Consider the following 16,920-nt stretch of genomic DNA (forward strand, 5'->3'; position numbering starts at 1 on the left):
TCGCATAAAGTTGCAAGCAGTTTGTCCTGCTGCTTACCTGGCGGTTTATCACGTGTAGGACAGAACGGCAGGTCAACATGCTCGTCATGTAATTTTTGCGGATACTCCAAATCAATCTCAAGAATGTAACCATCGGGTGAATCTAGTGGTACATTTATTACATCAAAATTAGAAGCATTGTCAACCCATTGAAAATCCGCGTATGGCAGCGGTTGACACATCGCCCATCCATATAAATTATTCACATCAAAATACATCAAATATGTTGATGGTTTCGATGAATCGTATGACTGCATGTACTTATTGTTGGCATGAGCATATCTACTAGAGCATTGGCTTAATCCCCCTCTTATTCCACGTTCAATAAACATAACCATGTCGATGTCGGTAAGAAATTCAAATTTAATATTCGTATGTTTTAACATCGCGTCCCATGTAAAACCAGGTAAAGTGTAATAATGTGCTGGATCAAGTTTGTAACTCGTTATACAGCTCTCTAAAATTTTCAAATATGTCAGCCAACAACAAGACATCGGTTTTTAAATATAAATCGCTGTACTCCCCAAGCGTTCGAATTGAAAATTGTTGCCAGATATCTACAGCGTGTGCATAATCACTCTCGGATACTATGTCATCTGTCAATGAACTGTAAAACGATTCGCGTGGTGGTAAACATGTATCTTTTAACTTTTCAATAGAATCGATATATTCATATGGAAAGACACCTTTACGCGTTAATAAATCAAAATTTTTATTACTTAAATTAGAAAATTCATATCGTAACACTCGCAGTTTATCCTTATTTAAAAAAGATGCTAATTTCTCAAGACTAGTATTTAAAAATTTAAATGAATCAATAAATCGTAATTTTATACAGTCATTTCTTTCATCAGTAGTACTTTTCACATTTTTTGTAAACGATATATACTTTTCTTTTGTAATGGGAAGCAGCTCTACTGATCCATCATAGGCAGTAGATATTTCTTTGATGATAAAATGTGCATCATAACTAGATAAATTGTGAAAAACTATGGGAATACAATTTGAATCCATATAATTTATATTACAGTTTGAATGTGCGGGTCCTCTGTATCGTCCAGTTAAATGACAATGATCACGCACTCGCGTATCATCAGCTGCAAACGGTTTTTCACACACATGACAATGCGTAGCTCTTTTGAATTCTTCCCAATCATTTTGCGTAAAATCTACCATGGGTACATTGCTAGATAAAATTGTCTTTACGCTGTGGGTTAAATTTTTAAGTTCTTCGATAAACCATGAAACACAATTATAATCGCGACGAAATCGATACATTGATAACGTGTCATCATATAAGCAACACACATAGTACCCTATGCTGAATACCCTGTGATGCTGCTGTGCGGATGTAGATGTTGCAAGATCAGCATTCACCTTTTCCAAAGTGCATTCGAGGTCAGCATATACAACAAATGGCATTCGTTCCTTCCTGTTATAATTATTTTAGGTATTTTTGGTTCGTTGATAGGATAGAACGCTGGTTTATAGATGAACGCCTTCTTTCTATATATACAGGTATATTTACAAGTTTATGTACATTGTGTTTGATATCGTTTAAATCGCACCCACTGGTGCTTTTACAAAAGAACGCTTTACAACGTTTTACAACCGCCTTTCGCGGTAGGAAATGTGTGGGGCGGTGAGCGTCACCTTTATGGGCCCCCACTTATCATCGCCGGGCAGTATCGGAGGCTCGGCTTCGGAGGATGAGGTGGTAGCCCAGGGATCGCACTGGACTCCACTATCCGTGACCACAGGGGCGTGCTGTATAGCCCTCTCTGTGGTGCTTGGCCCACACTGTACACCTCGCTCTATCCGCACCGGTGGTGTTGGTGGGATAGGCGAGAGCAGCGGATTTACTTGATTCCACCGGGGACTGGTGTAACGCCAAACGCGTACGTCACCCGGTGCGAGGTATATCCTTGGTGGCCTCGTGAGCCGTGGAGGTGTGAAGTTGGCTAGAGGAGGCTTCCACTCCAGGAATTGGAAGTGCGTGTGTCGTGGCGGATTCTTGAGTCCTGGAGGCCGTAATATCCCTGCCAGCGGCTGCTGCGGCGGAAAGACCTCAATCGATATTATCTTCGGTGTTCTTGCTTCCTCGACCGGTGGCGACGGAGGACTGTCAGGCACGATCTCTGGCGTCAGTGTGGCCCTCTTCTTGCGGCGGCTTCTCCGAGTCCGCTTCTGCGGAGTCCCTGTCTCCGGACTCTGACTCTTCGTCGTTGGTGGTAACGGCATGCGTCTATGATCTGCTTCGTGGCAACGAATACTGCCTCGTCTCAGTTCGATGTGCGTCGGCTGAGCACTACTTCTTATACTGTGAAGTGTGCGTCTATTCGAGCACTATCTATCGTATTCAAAAGGCGATCTCCTTATCGGATAAGGCGATATCGCAAGCTCCATCGGTGCCGCTTATATAGCGGTCCTTATCGCATCTGACTCTCGCGAAAGCTCTTCGTCTTTCGCGACGCCTGGCAGCCGCGGCTGCTATCAGTCGGGCCCGGAGCTTTTCCCCCACCGAGCTTCCGGGCCTTCCGGCATACGTTCACGTATGCCGGGCTGCATCTGTCGTGGCGCGCCGAGTGTCAATTTTTCGGGTTGTCATCTCGGCCACCACAATTATTAAAACTTAACCATTTGTCATCTTCACTCGGTAGCATAATTGCACATTTATTGATTTTTCCACAATCTACGCTGTGTGTTTTCAATCTTTCGTTGAAGCCAAAATAGTGTAGACATCTAAAAAAAATATAATATTAATACATTATTTATAATGTATGTTATAACATAAAAAATTACGATATTTACCGATCGCAAAAGTATTTTCTGTTCTTCGTCTTGCTTAACTGCGAGCTCATCAGGCGTGATAAATTTTTTATTAGTGAAAAATGTCCAACATCTTTATCTTCTTGCGTGTACAGTAAATGTATATGTACGTCTCTTTTTTTTCTGTGAGTTGTATTGGTAAAATTTGCTTCTTTTGAACAGCATATACATTTATGGAAATATTGTTAAGATTTTAAAATTTTTTAATTTGTTTCAAGGTTACTGAAAATTCAATACCTTGAAGATTTAATACTGTTGTGTAATGTGGATATGATGTTAATCGCTCAGTATGCGTTTCAGTTGGATATAACGCTGCTACAACCGACCATGCGAAACATGCATTATCTGTAGATTGCACACTGATCACGGCTCTTTTCATTTTAATTTCACATGGCAATTTGATGTAACACCCTGCATGCAATGGATTGTATTTATTAACATTTACAGTTATGTTTTGTATGCGAGACAATGCCCAGCCGCTATCACGTTCTTGAAACTCATCTAAAGATGAGAGAATAGGCTCGATGACTTGCGACTCATACCATTCCAATAGATCACATCTGTGAAGGAGTTCACTATTTTTCGTACACACACTTTTATTCGCAGTTTTATCACCCGCCACAAATTCACCGTTAAACACAGTATTTATTTTTACATTATGATGTTCATGCATAACATTTCTAACACATTTAAGCACAATGTTTCGCGTATCTTCAAGAAATTGTCGAGGTTCAATATATTTTGAATTGATTATGGCATCGGTTAATATGCGATTTTTGAAAGATGTATCTATTTTCAAGCATCGAAGTCCTGACTCGCATGTATTATATCCCGCACCAGCGTGAACGAAACATTGTCGCGTTGAATCTCGTAAACTCTCGATACGTGCAATACTGGCAACATGTGATTGCTTTACACCAACGGATAATCTTGGATGTTTATTTCGACCATGTTCTTTAATAGATTCAATGTACTCATCACAATGTTGCTCCCATATATTTAATTCTTCACGTGAATTCAATCGAGCCGCTTGTGACACTAGTTCTTGCTCTCGCTGATCCATTACTGCTCTCGAGATTTCTACACGATTAATGATGTATATTATTCACTCTGAGCGGTTTTTATGCGCATTATTTTTATTGCGTCATATGTATCAAATATATTAAGGATGATTTTTTTCATGATATTAGTCATATGTTGTTGTAAGCATTTTTTAATTGTAAAATATTATCTCAACAATATGCGCAATCGGTATTAAAAAAAATACACGTGTCTTGATTATCTCAAATGCATTGGTCTTCACATTTCTCGATAAAAACTGCTGATGCCGCACTTTGACACGTGCCTGTCGATCTTATAGTAGTGTCGACAAGTTTTGCATCTTTTTTAATATAATCTTCGCTAACTTATGATTTTTTCGTCATAACATTCGGTGACTTCGGCCGTCAAAGTGTAGTTTTATGTGAACTGCTAAAGATGGCTAATTTGAATGATATAAATGGTGACAATGTACCGATGGATTTTGAGTTATCAGATGAAGACGATGAAGACGATGTCACATTGTCCAGTGATAGCGATTACAGGAGTGATCAGAGTGAAGACCTCGAAGATCGTGTGCGCATAACATTAGACTCATCGCAAATTCGTGCACTTAATGGACGTACTAGACATTGTATGATGTCTATATATTATTCCACGCTTAATGGTGATATTACAATATGTGCATTATGCATGATTAATTTGAATGATACAGGTGTATCAATGCATCTCGTACGCAAATATGAAATCAATGTTCATGGTGCGCTATGTAACAGATCTTGTACTAATTGTAGACTTTCACTATTTATGATAATTCCATGTCAGATATGTCCTATATGTGTCGCAAAAAAAAATTCGCTACAGTTTGCAATGAAGATTCAATTCAGCTGACTGGCACATTTTATTAATAATGGTGGTGGTAATAGCTATGGTGGGGTTTTGTGTATAAAAATGTATAGAACAAATGTAATGTTGCATCAGTTGCAAAACGTTCATCAAACGACGTGCTGTTACCGCTCTCGACAATTTCTTTAAAAAACTTTATTGCGTTGAAAAAAACTATCCAGATGGATTTCTACGTCCCAACTACTACTGCTAAAACATCAAATGTGAATAATGCGTAAGTATTAATTTCAAAAATTTTGTGAAAAAACTTTTTTAAAATAAAAAAACTTTTTTAAAATAAAAACTTCTTTTATATAGCATCTCAACCAAACATCGTGTCATACGCTTGCTGGGTAGACGGTATGCGCTTACAACCACGGGATACAAGTATTTGGAGATCGGTGTTAACGTTGGCCCTCCGAGTTTTGTTGAGATCGTCATTGGTGATAACCGGGGGCATGAAATGCTGCTATCTCTCGAATCATGGAAATCACTTTGTGAATATCGAGAAAACATCCTGAGTCTTTTCCACAATAAATTTAGAAACCCTCAAGATTTTGTATACCTTGGTTTGGTGACAGCTCGAGTATACAACATGAATGGTTTAAATATCCTGTGTCTCGAATCGGGCAATATACAGATGATAATGACTGAGTTAACATATCTCAAGATGATTGATCTCGATGATTGTATCACCATATCATTTGATAGGATGACAGCTGTTCTCGGACAAATCGATATAAAGTATACACAATTCTCCAACATCGCATGTGCTGCAAAGAATCGTGTTGAGGCAACAAGTGCAATACGTATTAGCAGTTATTTTGATAAGAATCAATTCATCGATTGCGAACTGTTAGCTCTTATTTTCAATGTATAACATTATTTTTTTTATAATAAATTTCAAAAATTTATAATCATTATCACAGCATAACTCTGAGTTGAAAGTTTATTATCCTACGTATTATACTTTTTCCCGTTCACACCGGTATATCATTTCACACCGTGGTATATACATTACATCTTAATGTTAGCTCCAACTGATAATCAAATATAATATTTTTAATAAAAAAATATTTTTTACTTTATGTTATAGCTTTTATTTTATTACATTGTTTTATTTTTATCCTTAACTTGCAAACATTTTTTTCCAAAAAATTAGTATTAATAATGTTAAAGTGATGTTAACGTTAATAATGATTTATACAATATAAAAAAATTTTTTTTATCTATCAAAAAATTCATGTTCTACATTATGTCTTTATAATGAGCTAAGAGATTTTTTTATCACGTATATTGTTTCACCATCACATGGGAGAATATATGCTACCTCGTCGCATGGGCATACGCTGCATTTTTTACACCGTTGGTCCAGCTGATAAAAAAAAAAGTTAGCTGTCACCAACGTTGTTAAATGCAGCTCAGCTCACTTTGCAACAGTGACTTGAAATAGCATCATTCTAAAAAGTGACTTAAAGAACATCATTCTAAAATGGATACAGTGGTTGTGCATATTATTTATCCGATAAGAATCGTAAGTATTTATACCGTCATTTATACTATCATTTATTATTATTATTATTTTAATTTTTATTTTTTTCCAGCGTATTTTAACTAACCATGGGACGTATGAGATGAATCTCATCTCATCAAGTACGGGTTAGAATTCCACGGCATGGGATTGAAGTATGTATTTTTTTTATATTTTTAATATTTATATAAAAAAAAAATTTTTATAATAACACCATTTTTTTCTTTTTAGAGCGCGGTTGTATTTGTCATTCCACATGATGGTCGGGCCGCATATGTGCGGCAACCAGAAAGTAGTCTGGATACACTGATTGCCACAGCAGCCGCAGATATTGCGGCTATACTTGAAAAAGATGATGAGAGTGTATAATTTTAGTGGTGTGCGCGCGTGTGTGTATGTGTGGCTAAAAAATTTTTATATGTGTGTATGTATGACTTTTATTTTAGATTAAAAAAAATGTTTTTTTTTTGTTTTTTAATTTTTGTGTTTATGAAAAACTATATTTTGTAATTTTATTTTAAAGTTTAAGTTTTTTAGATTTAAAAATGTTTTATTTTAATTTTTATATGTGTGTATGTATGCATAACTTTTATTTTAAGTTTTTAGATTTAAAAAAATGTTTTGTTTTTTAATTTTTGTGTTTATAAAAACTGTATTTTTTTAAATTTTATTTTAAGTTTAAGTTTTTAGATTTAAAAAATGCTTTATCTTAACTTTTCAAAAATTTTTTATGTATGTATGTATGCATGACTTTTATTTTAAGTTTTATATCTTAAAAACTGTATCTTTTATTTTAAGTTTTGAAATGTTTTTTTAATATTGTATGTGTAATTTTTCTATATTAAAAAATTTTTATTAAATAATTTTTATTTTTTTCTATTTTTACCTCAGAAAAAATTTCCTCTCTCACACTTCTCTCATTATAAGTTAGTAACGACGGTATATATGTATATAATGCGTAAAATGGCTGATACATACGATATGTAAAGATGGTAGGTATGAGAAATTTTGCTGACATGTGAGTTCTAATCCATAGGTGCAATGGGTGAGGTGTGGAAACGGGGGGAGGATCTACGGTGAGGAAACTGTATGGAGAGGGAACTCATTGGCGTGGTGACATAAGAGAGAAAAAATGGAGAAAAGTGAATTACTCATATTCTCAATCCCTCGTCTCTACGCTATTGAAATTCCCCCTCCCTACGCTCCTCTCGTCGTGGATTCTTCCCCCGTCCCCGCGCCCCGTTCATTGCCCCATGGATTAGAACCCGTGTTTATTCCCTACTCTTATATATAAAAAAACACGTTTAGAAAGCGATCGGTTAGACCGTTGTTGAGATCCAAACATCTTAATAACTCAGAATAAAAGATCTCACGTAATAATACGCTCGATCACGTTGCTTGTGTACGTAACGCAGAACACTAACGTGTCTCTAGATTATATTATAACTACATAAATGATATTTGCCCCAAAAACTTACCTTTTTGAAAAAAAAGGTTTAAAAAAAGCGCCAAGTATAAGTGCGCAAGAAAAGCTTTCTTAAAAAAGTTTTTAAGCAAAACCAAGACTCCCCCAAAAAAAGACTTCCTTAAAATTATACTCCCCAATAATAGACCATAAAATGTGTACTTTAATAACAAATACTCTTCATAAAATTAATGAGATCAAATAAATGCGCCAAGAACCTGAAGAAAATAGAAATTATATTTAAACAAAATCAAGATTCCTCCCAAAAAAGACTCCCCCAAAATAGAACATAAAATGTATACTTTAATAATAAATACTCTTTATAAAACTAATGAGATAATGTAAAAAAAAAAAAAAAACTTGGCGCTGCGAAACCAAATCTTTAAAATCGAAAAAAAACCAAAAAAAATTAAAATTACAATAAAAAATAAAAATAAAATTAAAATATTGAATAAAAAAAATAAAAGAAAAAAATAATTCTAAGAAAACAAAACAAAAATGCTGATGACTTAAAAAATATGCTTAATATAACAAAAATATTGAAAATGGGCATGCAACAAAATTTTTGCCGTCCCACTTTTACAGATTGCGGACTGTTGGATGTATTTTAAAAATACTCTTTAATATACATCCAGTGTGGTTACAAAAATCTGATGCATAGCACATCGTAAAAAGCAAAATTATAATTTGAGATTTTAAAGATTTGGTTTCGCAGCGCCAAGTTTTTTTTTTCTTTACATTATCTCATTAGTTTTATAAAGAGTATTTATTATTAAAGTATACATTTTATGTTCTATTTTGGGGGAGTCTTTTTTGGGGGGAATTTTAATTTTGTTTAAATATAATTTCTATTTTCTTCAGGTTCTTGGCGTATTTAATTGATCTCATTAATTTTATGAAGAGTATTTGTTATTAAAGTACACATTTTATGATCTATTTTTGAGGAATATAATTTTAAGGGAGTCTTTTTTTGGGGGAGTCTTGGTTTTGCTTAAAAACTTTTTCAAGAATACATATTTACACGGACGCCAGCTTACAAGGTATAGGAGCTGTACTGAAACAGGTACAACCAAACAATGAAGAAAAACCAGTAGCTTACTTTTCAAAAAAATTAAACAACAACCAAAGAAAAAAAAGCTATATATTTAGAATATTTCGTTATAAAGAAAGCTATAAAATATTGGCAATTCTGGCTTATAGGAAAACACTTTACAATTTTTTCTGACCATAAACCATTAGAAAAATTAAATATAAAATCAAGAACGGATGAAGAATTAGAAGACCTTACATTTTACTTGTCACAATACGATTTCACTATACAATATTCTCCAGGAAAAAATAATTTAGAAGCTGATTGTTTAAGCAGAAATCTAGTATTAAAAACTTATCAAAATAAAGACGAACAACTTAAACTGGTAAATTTTATAAACCTAGACACAATTATCAAAGGTCAACAACATAATAAAAATCTACAACAATTAAAAAATACATTGATACAAAAAAATAATATATGTATGTATATAGTGTTTATTTTCCTTTCGGAGTACACTTGACTATTTGTTTCATTTACATATTTACATTTTTCTATTTCTACATCTATTACTACTTTATTTTACTTTACTACATTTTACTTTTTCCACTAATCACTTCCACACCCATGCATTCCATTTTCCATTTTTCTTACATTCCTCCTTATTCTCTTTACAATTTATACTTAAAAATCTTTTCTTCTATTTTTACCCATCTCTAAACCCATGCAACCATTTCCAATTATCATTTTACAATTTTCTTTTCTTCTTTTTACATTTTCTCTTCTTTCTTCATGCCATTATCTTCTTTCTTTACCTATAATCCTTACAGAAAATAACGTTTCTTTTCCGCCTTTTCGCACGCTTTTCTTAAGACTACGCAAAAATCGCACCGACGAAAGAGAGAGAGACCGCATTCACCCACATCTACAAATCATGCCATACTTTTCCCATTTATTCATTTTGGACCCTCGCTTCCGATGCTTTTTCTTTTTATCTTTTTCTTTAATCAATTTTGTCTCCAATTTTTTCACCCATTCATACTTTCATTCATACCCATCCCTTCCCTTATTTTTTCCAATTTTTCCAACCATTCTTCTCCCTTTCCTTCTTCTCCCAAAATTTCTTCTACTTCCTCCCAATTTCTCCCCTCTCCCCAATCTATACATTCTGTCCATACATGTTCCCATGTTTCTTTCTTTTCTCCGCACATCCTGCATTTTCTTCCTTCTTCACTTTCCCAATATCTATACCGCTTCATTTCATTTCCTAATCTGAATCTTGCCATTCTCATCCATCTCTCTTCCTTCCATCCCTTTTTCAAATATTTTGGCTCCCCCTCTTTCTTAATTCTTTTGTAAAACTTATTAAATCTTAACTCTATTATTCTTTCTTTTCTCTCCTTTCTTTGTATTTCTTTATCTTTTTCAACTAATACTTCCTCCCTGAGATCCCCCTTTATCCTTTTTTCCTCCACTTCCTTTATTAACCAACCCATTTTTCTTTAATATTCTTCCCTTTCCTTTTCCTATCTTTTTTTTGCCTTTCCCTCCCTTGCTTTTTTTTTAATTTCCTCCCAACACCACCTTGCTAATTCTCCTCCTCTTCCTTCGTCCAATCTCATCTCATATTTCCAAGCCCTCATTCCCGCTTTACCTTTTAACTTTTCTCTTCGTACTTCTTCTCTTATCGGTATATCCCGGTACTTGTTTTTTCACACCAAACAGCCACCTTAAGTACCTGTCCTGCAGACTCTCCACTTTCTCCCTTTCCCTCCACCCCCATATTTCTACCCCATAATTTGCCACAGACCATATCAGTCTATCAAACAACCATATTCTTTTACTCCAATCTTTTCCAAATTTATTTTTCCCTAAACCCCAAACTTTTCCCATTTTCTTTGCCGCCATCTTAACCCTTTCTCTCACATGCTCCCTCTGGTCTCCATTTCTCATGACCATATAACCAAGATATCTGAAACTCTTTACTTCTTCAATTTTCTTTCCCTTCCAATTCCACTTTACCTTCTTCCATTTTCCACCTTCCTTCCTACATCTTAATATCTTTGTTTTCTCTACATTCACTTCTAAACCCTTTCTTTCCACATATTCTTCCAAGGTTTTTATCATACCCTTTATCCCAGCCTCATTTTCTGCCACCAGTGCCACGTCATCCGCATATGCTAACGAGAAAATCTTTTTTCCTTTAATTTTAATTCCACCCCACCCCCCTTTTTCTAATTCCTCATCTATATCTGCGACTAGCACTGTAAACAAACTCGGGCTTAGCGGACACTCTTGTCTCACTCCCCTCCCAGTCCAAAACCTTTCTCCTTCCTCATTTCTCACTCTTACCTTGCATACCGTCTCTTCTAATATCTCTTCACATCTTTTTACCAAACCTTCTCTTACTCCTCTTTTCCTCATAGCTTCCACTAGCTTTCTTCTATCCACAGAGTCAAACGCCGCCTTCATATCTATAAATGCTATTACAATTTTTCCTTCTTTCTCTTCAATCTTTCTGTTAATCAAAAAATTCAAAATAGAAATCTTATCTATTGTTCCCATGTATTTCCGAAAACCCGCCTGACTCTGTTGTAATATACATTTATTCTCTATATCTTTCCTTAATCTTTCAGATAACACTGATGCATAGACTTTATACGCCGTTTGCGTCAGTGTTATTCCTCTGTAATCCCCCATCTTTTCTCCTTTTCCTTTTTTCAGCACTGGTACTACAATACCCTCCCTCCATTCTTTCGGCATTTCACCTTCTTTCCACACTTTTCTACAAATTTTCCATAGTCCTTCTTTCACGTCTTCTCCCCCCCATACTTTGTTTTCTAAGTCATCACTTCCTGCTGCTTTTCCCTTTTTTAATCCTCTTATCGCCTTTTCGAATTCATCTCTTTCCAACTATTTTTCTTCCTCATCCTCTTTCCGCTCTTCTTCCAGATTTCCTTCTATCCTCCATTTCATCCCCCTTCCCCAGCATTTCTCTGAAATATTCATCCCATTCTTTTAATTCGATTTTTTCATTTATTCCCTGCTTTCTCTTTCTTCCTTTATTTATTATTTTCTACACATCTTCTTCCGTCTTTACTGCTTCTATTTTCTTTTCCCATCTATTTTTCTCTATCCCCTTTTTCTCTTTACATAACTTTTTATATATACTCCTTGCCTTTCTATATTCTTCCCCATTACTCTCTTTTCTTCTCCATTTTTCTAATTCTTCCTTTACTTTCTTTTTGCCTTCTCTGCATTCTTTATCCCACCACACTTCCTTTGCTTGTTCCTTTCTTTCTTTTTTTCTTTTCTCCATTACTTTTTTAACCACTTTTTTAACCCCTTTTATCTTTTTACCTAATCTTTCCCAGCTTTCTTCATTTTTATCCTTTTCTTCTTTCACCTCTCCATATTTTTCTTTAAAAAATTTTCTCTCCTCCTCATCCCAGTTTAATCTTATCCTTTTTCTTTCTTTACCTTTTTCTTCTCCTTTTTTCCTCCTCACACTTTTTCCTAAGTTCACTATTAACGGAAAGTGGTCCGATTCTATATTCTCCCCCACTTTTATTTCCCTTATCTTACTCTTTGATTCCACATCACTTATTACATAATCACCGTGTTACCCCTTCCTCCCGTATATGTCCATTCCCCTTCTTCATCCCCTTTGATATATCCATTTAGTATTCCCCACCCCCTTTTTTCCAAAAATTTGCAAAACTTCCTTCCTTCATTTGTTATCTTTATATCTTTTGATCTCCTCTTTTTTTCTTCTTCATCCTTTTCTGCTTCTTCTTCCCATAAACCCCCCTCCTCCCCTGTTCTCACATTAAAATCTCCTCCTATTAGACATCCCACCCCTTCCTCCTTTTCTTCCATCCGCATTACTATCTCCTCCAGTATCTTATCCAAGTCCCCATTTACATATACTCCTGCAATTTTCCACCATCTTTTTCCACTCCTTATTTTTAGTCTTAATACTCCTTCTTTCTTGTCCTTTCCTAAAATTATTTTTCCTTCTAATTCCTTTCTCCATTTTATCACTATGCCCCCTATTGCCCTTCCTTTTTTATTAATCTTCTCTGCTCCTTTTACTTCCCATTCATATCCTTTTGGTACACGCATTTTCAGCTTACTCCAATCTCTTGATTGTATCCATGTCTCACACAAAAAAATTACATCCCATTCCTTCAATCTTTTCCAGAACTCCTCATCCTTATTTCCTAACCCCGCCACATTCCAGAATCCCACCTTCATTATCCCTTTTTCTTCCATTATATTTTTATTTTTTTTTCTTCCTTTTCTTCTGTCGGATCGTCACCGGATTCGGGGGACGCGCGAGTTCTAAGGGGGAATTCATAGCATATATTGATTTTCCCTCTTACTAATTTTAGAGTTGGTCGCATAAAAAAAAGGCGGTCAATAAACAAAATGCGAGCAGTTTTGTTTATAACTTCAGAGTTTTCAGTTTCTAGTTTTTCGCTCTTGATTCTTCGTAAGATATTAATAAAAAGAAGGAACAGCCTTTCTTCGCAAACGAAATACTTCTAGTTATCAAGAAGTCACATATAGCCATAAGAGCTGATCTTATTAATTATCACCGCAAGTGTGATCATAAAATTTAATCTTCTTATCTCGCCGTAAGAGCAGATCTTACAAACTATCACCGAAAGAGTGACTATTCATCAGCGTGGTATATGAGCTGTGCCGCAGGGGCAGACCTTGCAAACATACCGAAAGAGTATAAAAAATAACATCCATCACATATTTTATACCCACGATTTGACCATCTGAAAAGGTGACATTTTTTCTAACCTATATTTATAGTTTCAAATTAGAATAGAAATATTATATTATATGTTAATTAAAATTGATTACATTTATTAATATTCATTTTATGTTCATCCTTGAGAATTTGTATCGAGACTCAGAAATAAGAAATAAAAGAAAAAGCGAATTTTGAAATACACAACTTTTATAAAAGAGTACTTAATATTATTATTAATTCCGATTTTTAAAGAACATCTTCCTTCTTTCTTCTCATAATTTAATCCCTTTTTTACTTCTTTTTTTATCTCTTTTTCTTCTCTTCCTCCGCCCTTCTTTAAAAACTCACATTCATTTTTTTTACTGTCACTCTTTTCCTCTTCCCTCCTTCTGCTTCAAACGTTTTCGCACCATCCCATTTTCTTAACTCTTCCTTCATATCATCCCATAACCACATTTCCTTTTTTATCCATATTTTCTTATATCCTATCTTTATTTGTTTTCTCTCTCTTTTCAATTTGTCCGCTTCTCTCTTAATTAACCATTCTACTTTTCTCTCATACTCCGTTAAGTCGTCTCCTATCCACTCCGTCCTATCCTTTAGTTTTTCCTTACCTCTCAATATTTCCAACTTTTCTTTAAAACTCTCCAATTTTACCCATGCCATCCCGAAACCTCCTCTGTTCACCTCTCCTATTTTATTAACATCTTCTATCTTTGCCTTCACTCCTATTACCCCAAAAATTTCTTCCACTTGTTCTTTCAATACCTTTTTATCTTCTCCTTTTATTTTTATCCCTCTTATTATCAGATTGTTCTTCCTCCATTCCATTTTCTCCCTCTGTTTTCCCATCTCCAGCATTCTTGTTCTTTCTTCTAAACTTAGAACTCTTCCGCACATTTCCTTTGATATTTCCATTTTCTCTCCCTCATATGTTTTTTCCTTGATTCTTTTTTTCATTTCGTCTATTTTCTTTTCCAATCCTATTTTCTCTTTTTTCCATATTTCCTTCAAGTCTTCTATTTCCTTTTTTATTTGCACTTTTATTTCTCTGACCTCCTCCATTTGTGCTTGAATCCTAGCAAAGCCGCTTCTCATTTCCTTTATCACCTCCTCAAAACCTTCCCTGCTTATTCCTTCTTCCCCCCCCCCTTCCCCTCTTTTTCCTCCTCTTTCATCGTTTTCACCGGCGATCTATAAACTTTTACACTTTTCCTAAATCCTTCCAAACCCTCTATTTCGTCTTTTTCCTCCTGCCTTTCCTTCTTTTTTTCCCCTTGCTCCTATGCTTCCATAATTGGCAAGCTGTTGGACCTTTCCCTTCTTAACATTTCTACCTTTGCTGGTCTACCCATTTTCTTCTTTATTTTTTTTTCTTCCTTTTCCCCTTTTCTTTTGTAGGCATTTTGGCGAAGCGTCATAGTCTTTTAAGAGCGTCAGTGCGAGATGCCTATTATTATTATTTTGACCGAGGCACGGCGAGGCCTCTTGTATTGTTATTAACGGCGAAAACAGCGAGACTCGCGGACGGGTCGTCGACTCCGCGAGCGAACGTTATCTTTTAAAAAGACACCTCGCGATAAAACGATTGGCCGCGGATAAAAAAGTAGGAGAGAGACGCGGCGCGATAAAAGGACCGGCTTCGTGCGGATCGGGGCTCTCTCTCTCAAGAATAAAGAATGTGAATAGTGCAATTGAATTATTTAATTCCCGTCACGAAACACCACAAAAATACATTACCGCCTACACTTTCCTCACTTCCACTCTCCACACTTTCCTTTTCCTGGTCACTCATTTTCCAAATCTGCTCTATCTCTTTTCCCTTTATCTTTGTTACCTCTTACTCTCTCCTTCACCCCCTTGCCTTCCTCCTTTCCTTTGTCTTACACACGATTTTTTTCCCCGTCACCGCCAACCTAACCTCCAAAAAACTCCGCCTTATACTTTCCCAGATTTCTCCCTGTATTTTCACCTTCACCCTTTCCCTTCAATTGCCCTCCCTAAAAACCTTCCCCTTTATCCCCACAAAACCACCTTTTGCTTTTAAACACTTTTTTATTCTCAAAAACCTTTTACTCTGCACTCACACGCTCATACATGCATCCACTCGCTACGCTATCGGAAACGAAAGTCCAAAAAAAAAAATATATTCTATAAAAAAATAAAAAACAAAGAAAAAATTATATTATCAGAAGAATTCAGTATACAACTAATTACTAAAGTACATAAAGAATACTGTTATATAGGAATCAATTAATTACAAAACAAAATTACAAAATTCTATACGGCTAAAAATTTATTACAAAATATAAAAAAAGTTTGCAAAACCTGCACAATATGTACAAAAAATAAAACAAGAAGACAGGACAAACTTGGATTACTGTCTCATTTAGGACCGGTCACAGAATTTTTTGAAATAATGTCACTGGATACAATTGGTGGTTTTGGCGGTTTCAAATCTACAAAAACTTATTTACACCTTCTAACAGACCACTTCACGCGATATGCGTTTATATTAACATCAAAAACACAAAACGCTCATGATTTCATGAAACAACTTAAGAACGTAACAGACAATCATAAAATTAATTTACTTCTATCTGATCAATACTCTGGAATAAATTCCAAAGAATTAAAAACTTTCCTACATAAAAATAACATACCACTCGTATTTACAGCTGTGAATTATTTTTTTTCTAATGGATTAAATGAACGACTAAATCAGACCCTAGTCAACAAAATAAGACGCACATTAAATAAAAAAAATAAAAAAATTGCATGGACAACAATAGCACACGAATGTATAAAAAAATACAATGAAACTGAACATACAATCACACGCTTTACACCACTATACCTACTAGAAAGAAAAAACGTTACAATATTACCAAAAGAACTTAACTCACAACAAAATATCAATTCTTTATCACAAGACAGACAAACCGCTTTACAAAATACATTCAATTCACATAATTATAACAAAATGTTATTCGATAAAAATAGAAAAACTTCACATTTAACAATGGAGACTAAGTATATATAGAAAATGGAAATCGTTTAAATAGAAAAAAATTAGATGAAATAAGAATAGGCCTTTTTAAAATAATAGAAAAAATATCAAATACCATTTACCAAATTGATACAGGACAAAAAAACAGAATCAAACCTATTTCACGTAACAAAACTAATTTCGGCTCCAATAGACGTTCTTCCTTAGTTTTAACTTTCCTTAAAATTTTGTTTTCAAAATTTTCTCCAGTGGTGGGAAGATGTAAAGTACTATCGGTCTTTCTCCAGTTCTTTTACGTTTAGATTAGTCTTCTTATTAATTTCTT

At 34.8% G+C, this 16,920-nt stretch overlaps 1 protein-coding gene across 1 annotated transcript; it reads right to left on the minus strand.

The window, feature by feature from the left end:
• Positions 1–11,893: 11,893 nt before the first annotated feature.
• LOC139106173 (uncharacterized) lies at positions 11,894–13,074 on the minus strand. Its single transcript, XM_070662734.1, has 2 exons — positions 12,444–13,074; positions 11,894–12,342 (listed from the first exon to the last, which is right to left on the minus strand). The coding sequence occupies exons 1-2, from the start codon at positions 13,072–13,074 to the stop codon at positions 11,894–11,896; spliced, it is 1,080 nt and encodes a 359-aa protein (XP_070518835.1).
• Positions 13,075–16,920: the final 3,846 nt, after the last annotated feature.

Source organism: Cardiocondyla obscurior, linkage group LG10 (assembly GCF_019399895.1).
Source record: "Cardiocondyla obscurior isolate alpha-2009 linkage group LG10, Cobs3.1, whole genome shotgun sequence".
Taxonomy (NCBI): Eukaryota; Metazoa; Arthropoda; class Insecta; order Hymenoptera; family Formicidae; genus Cardiocondyla; species Cardiocondyla obscurior.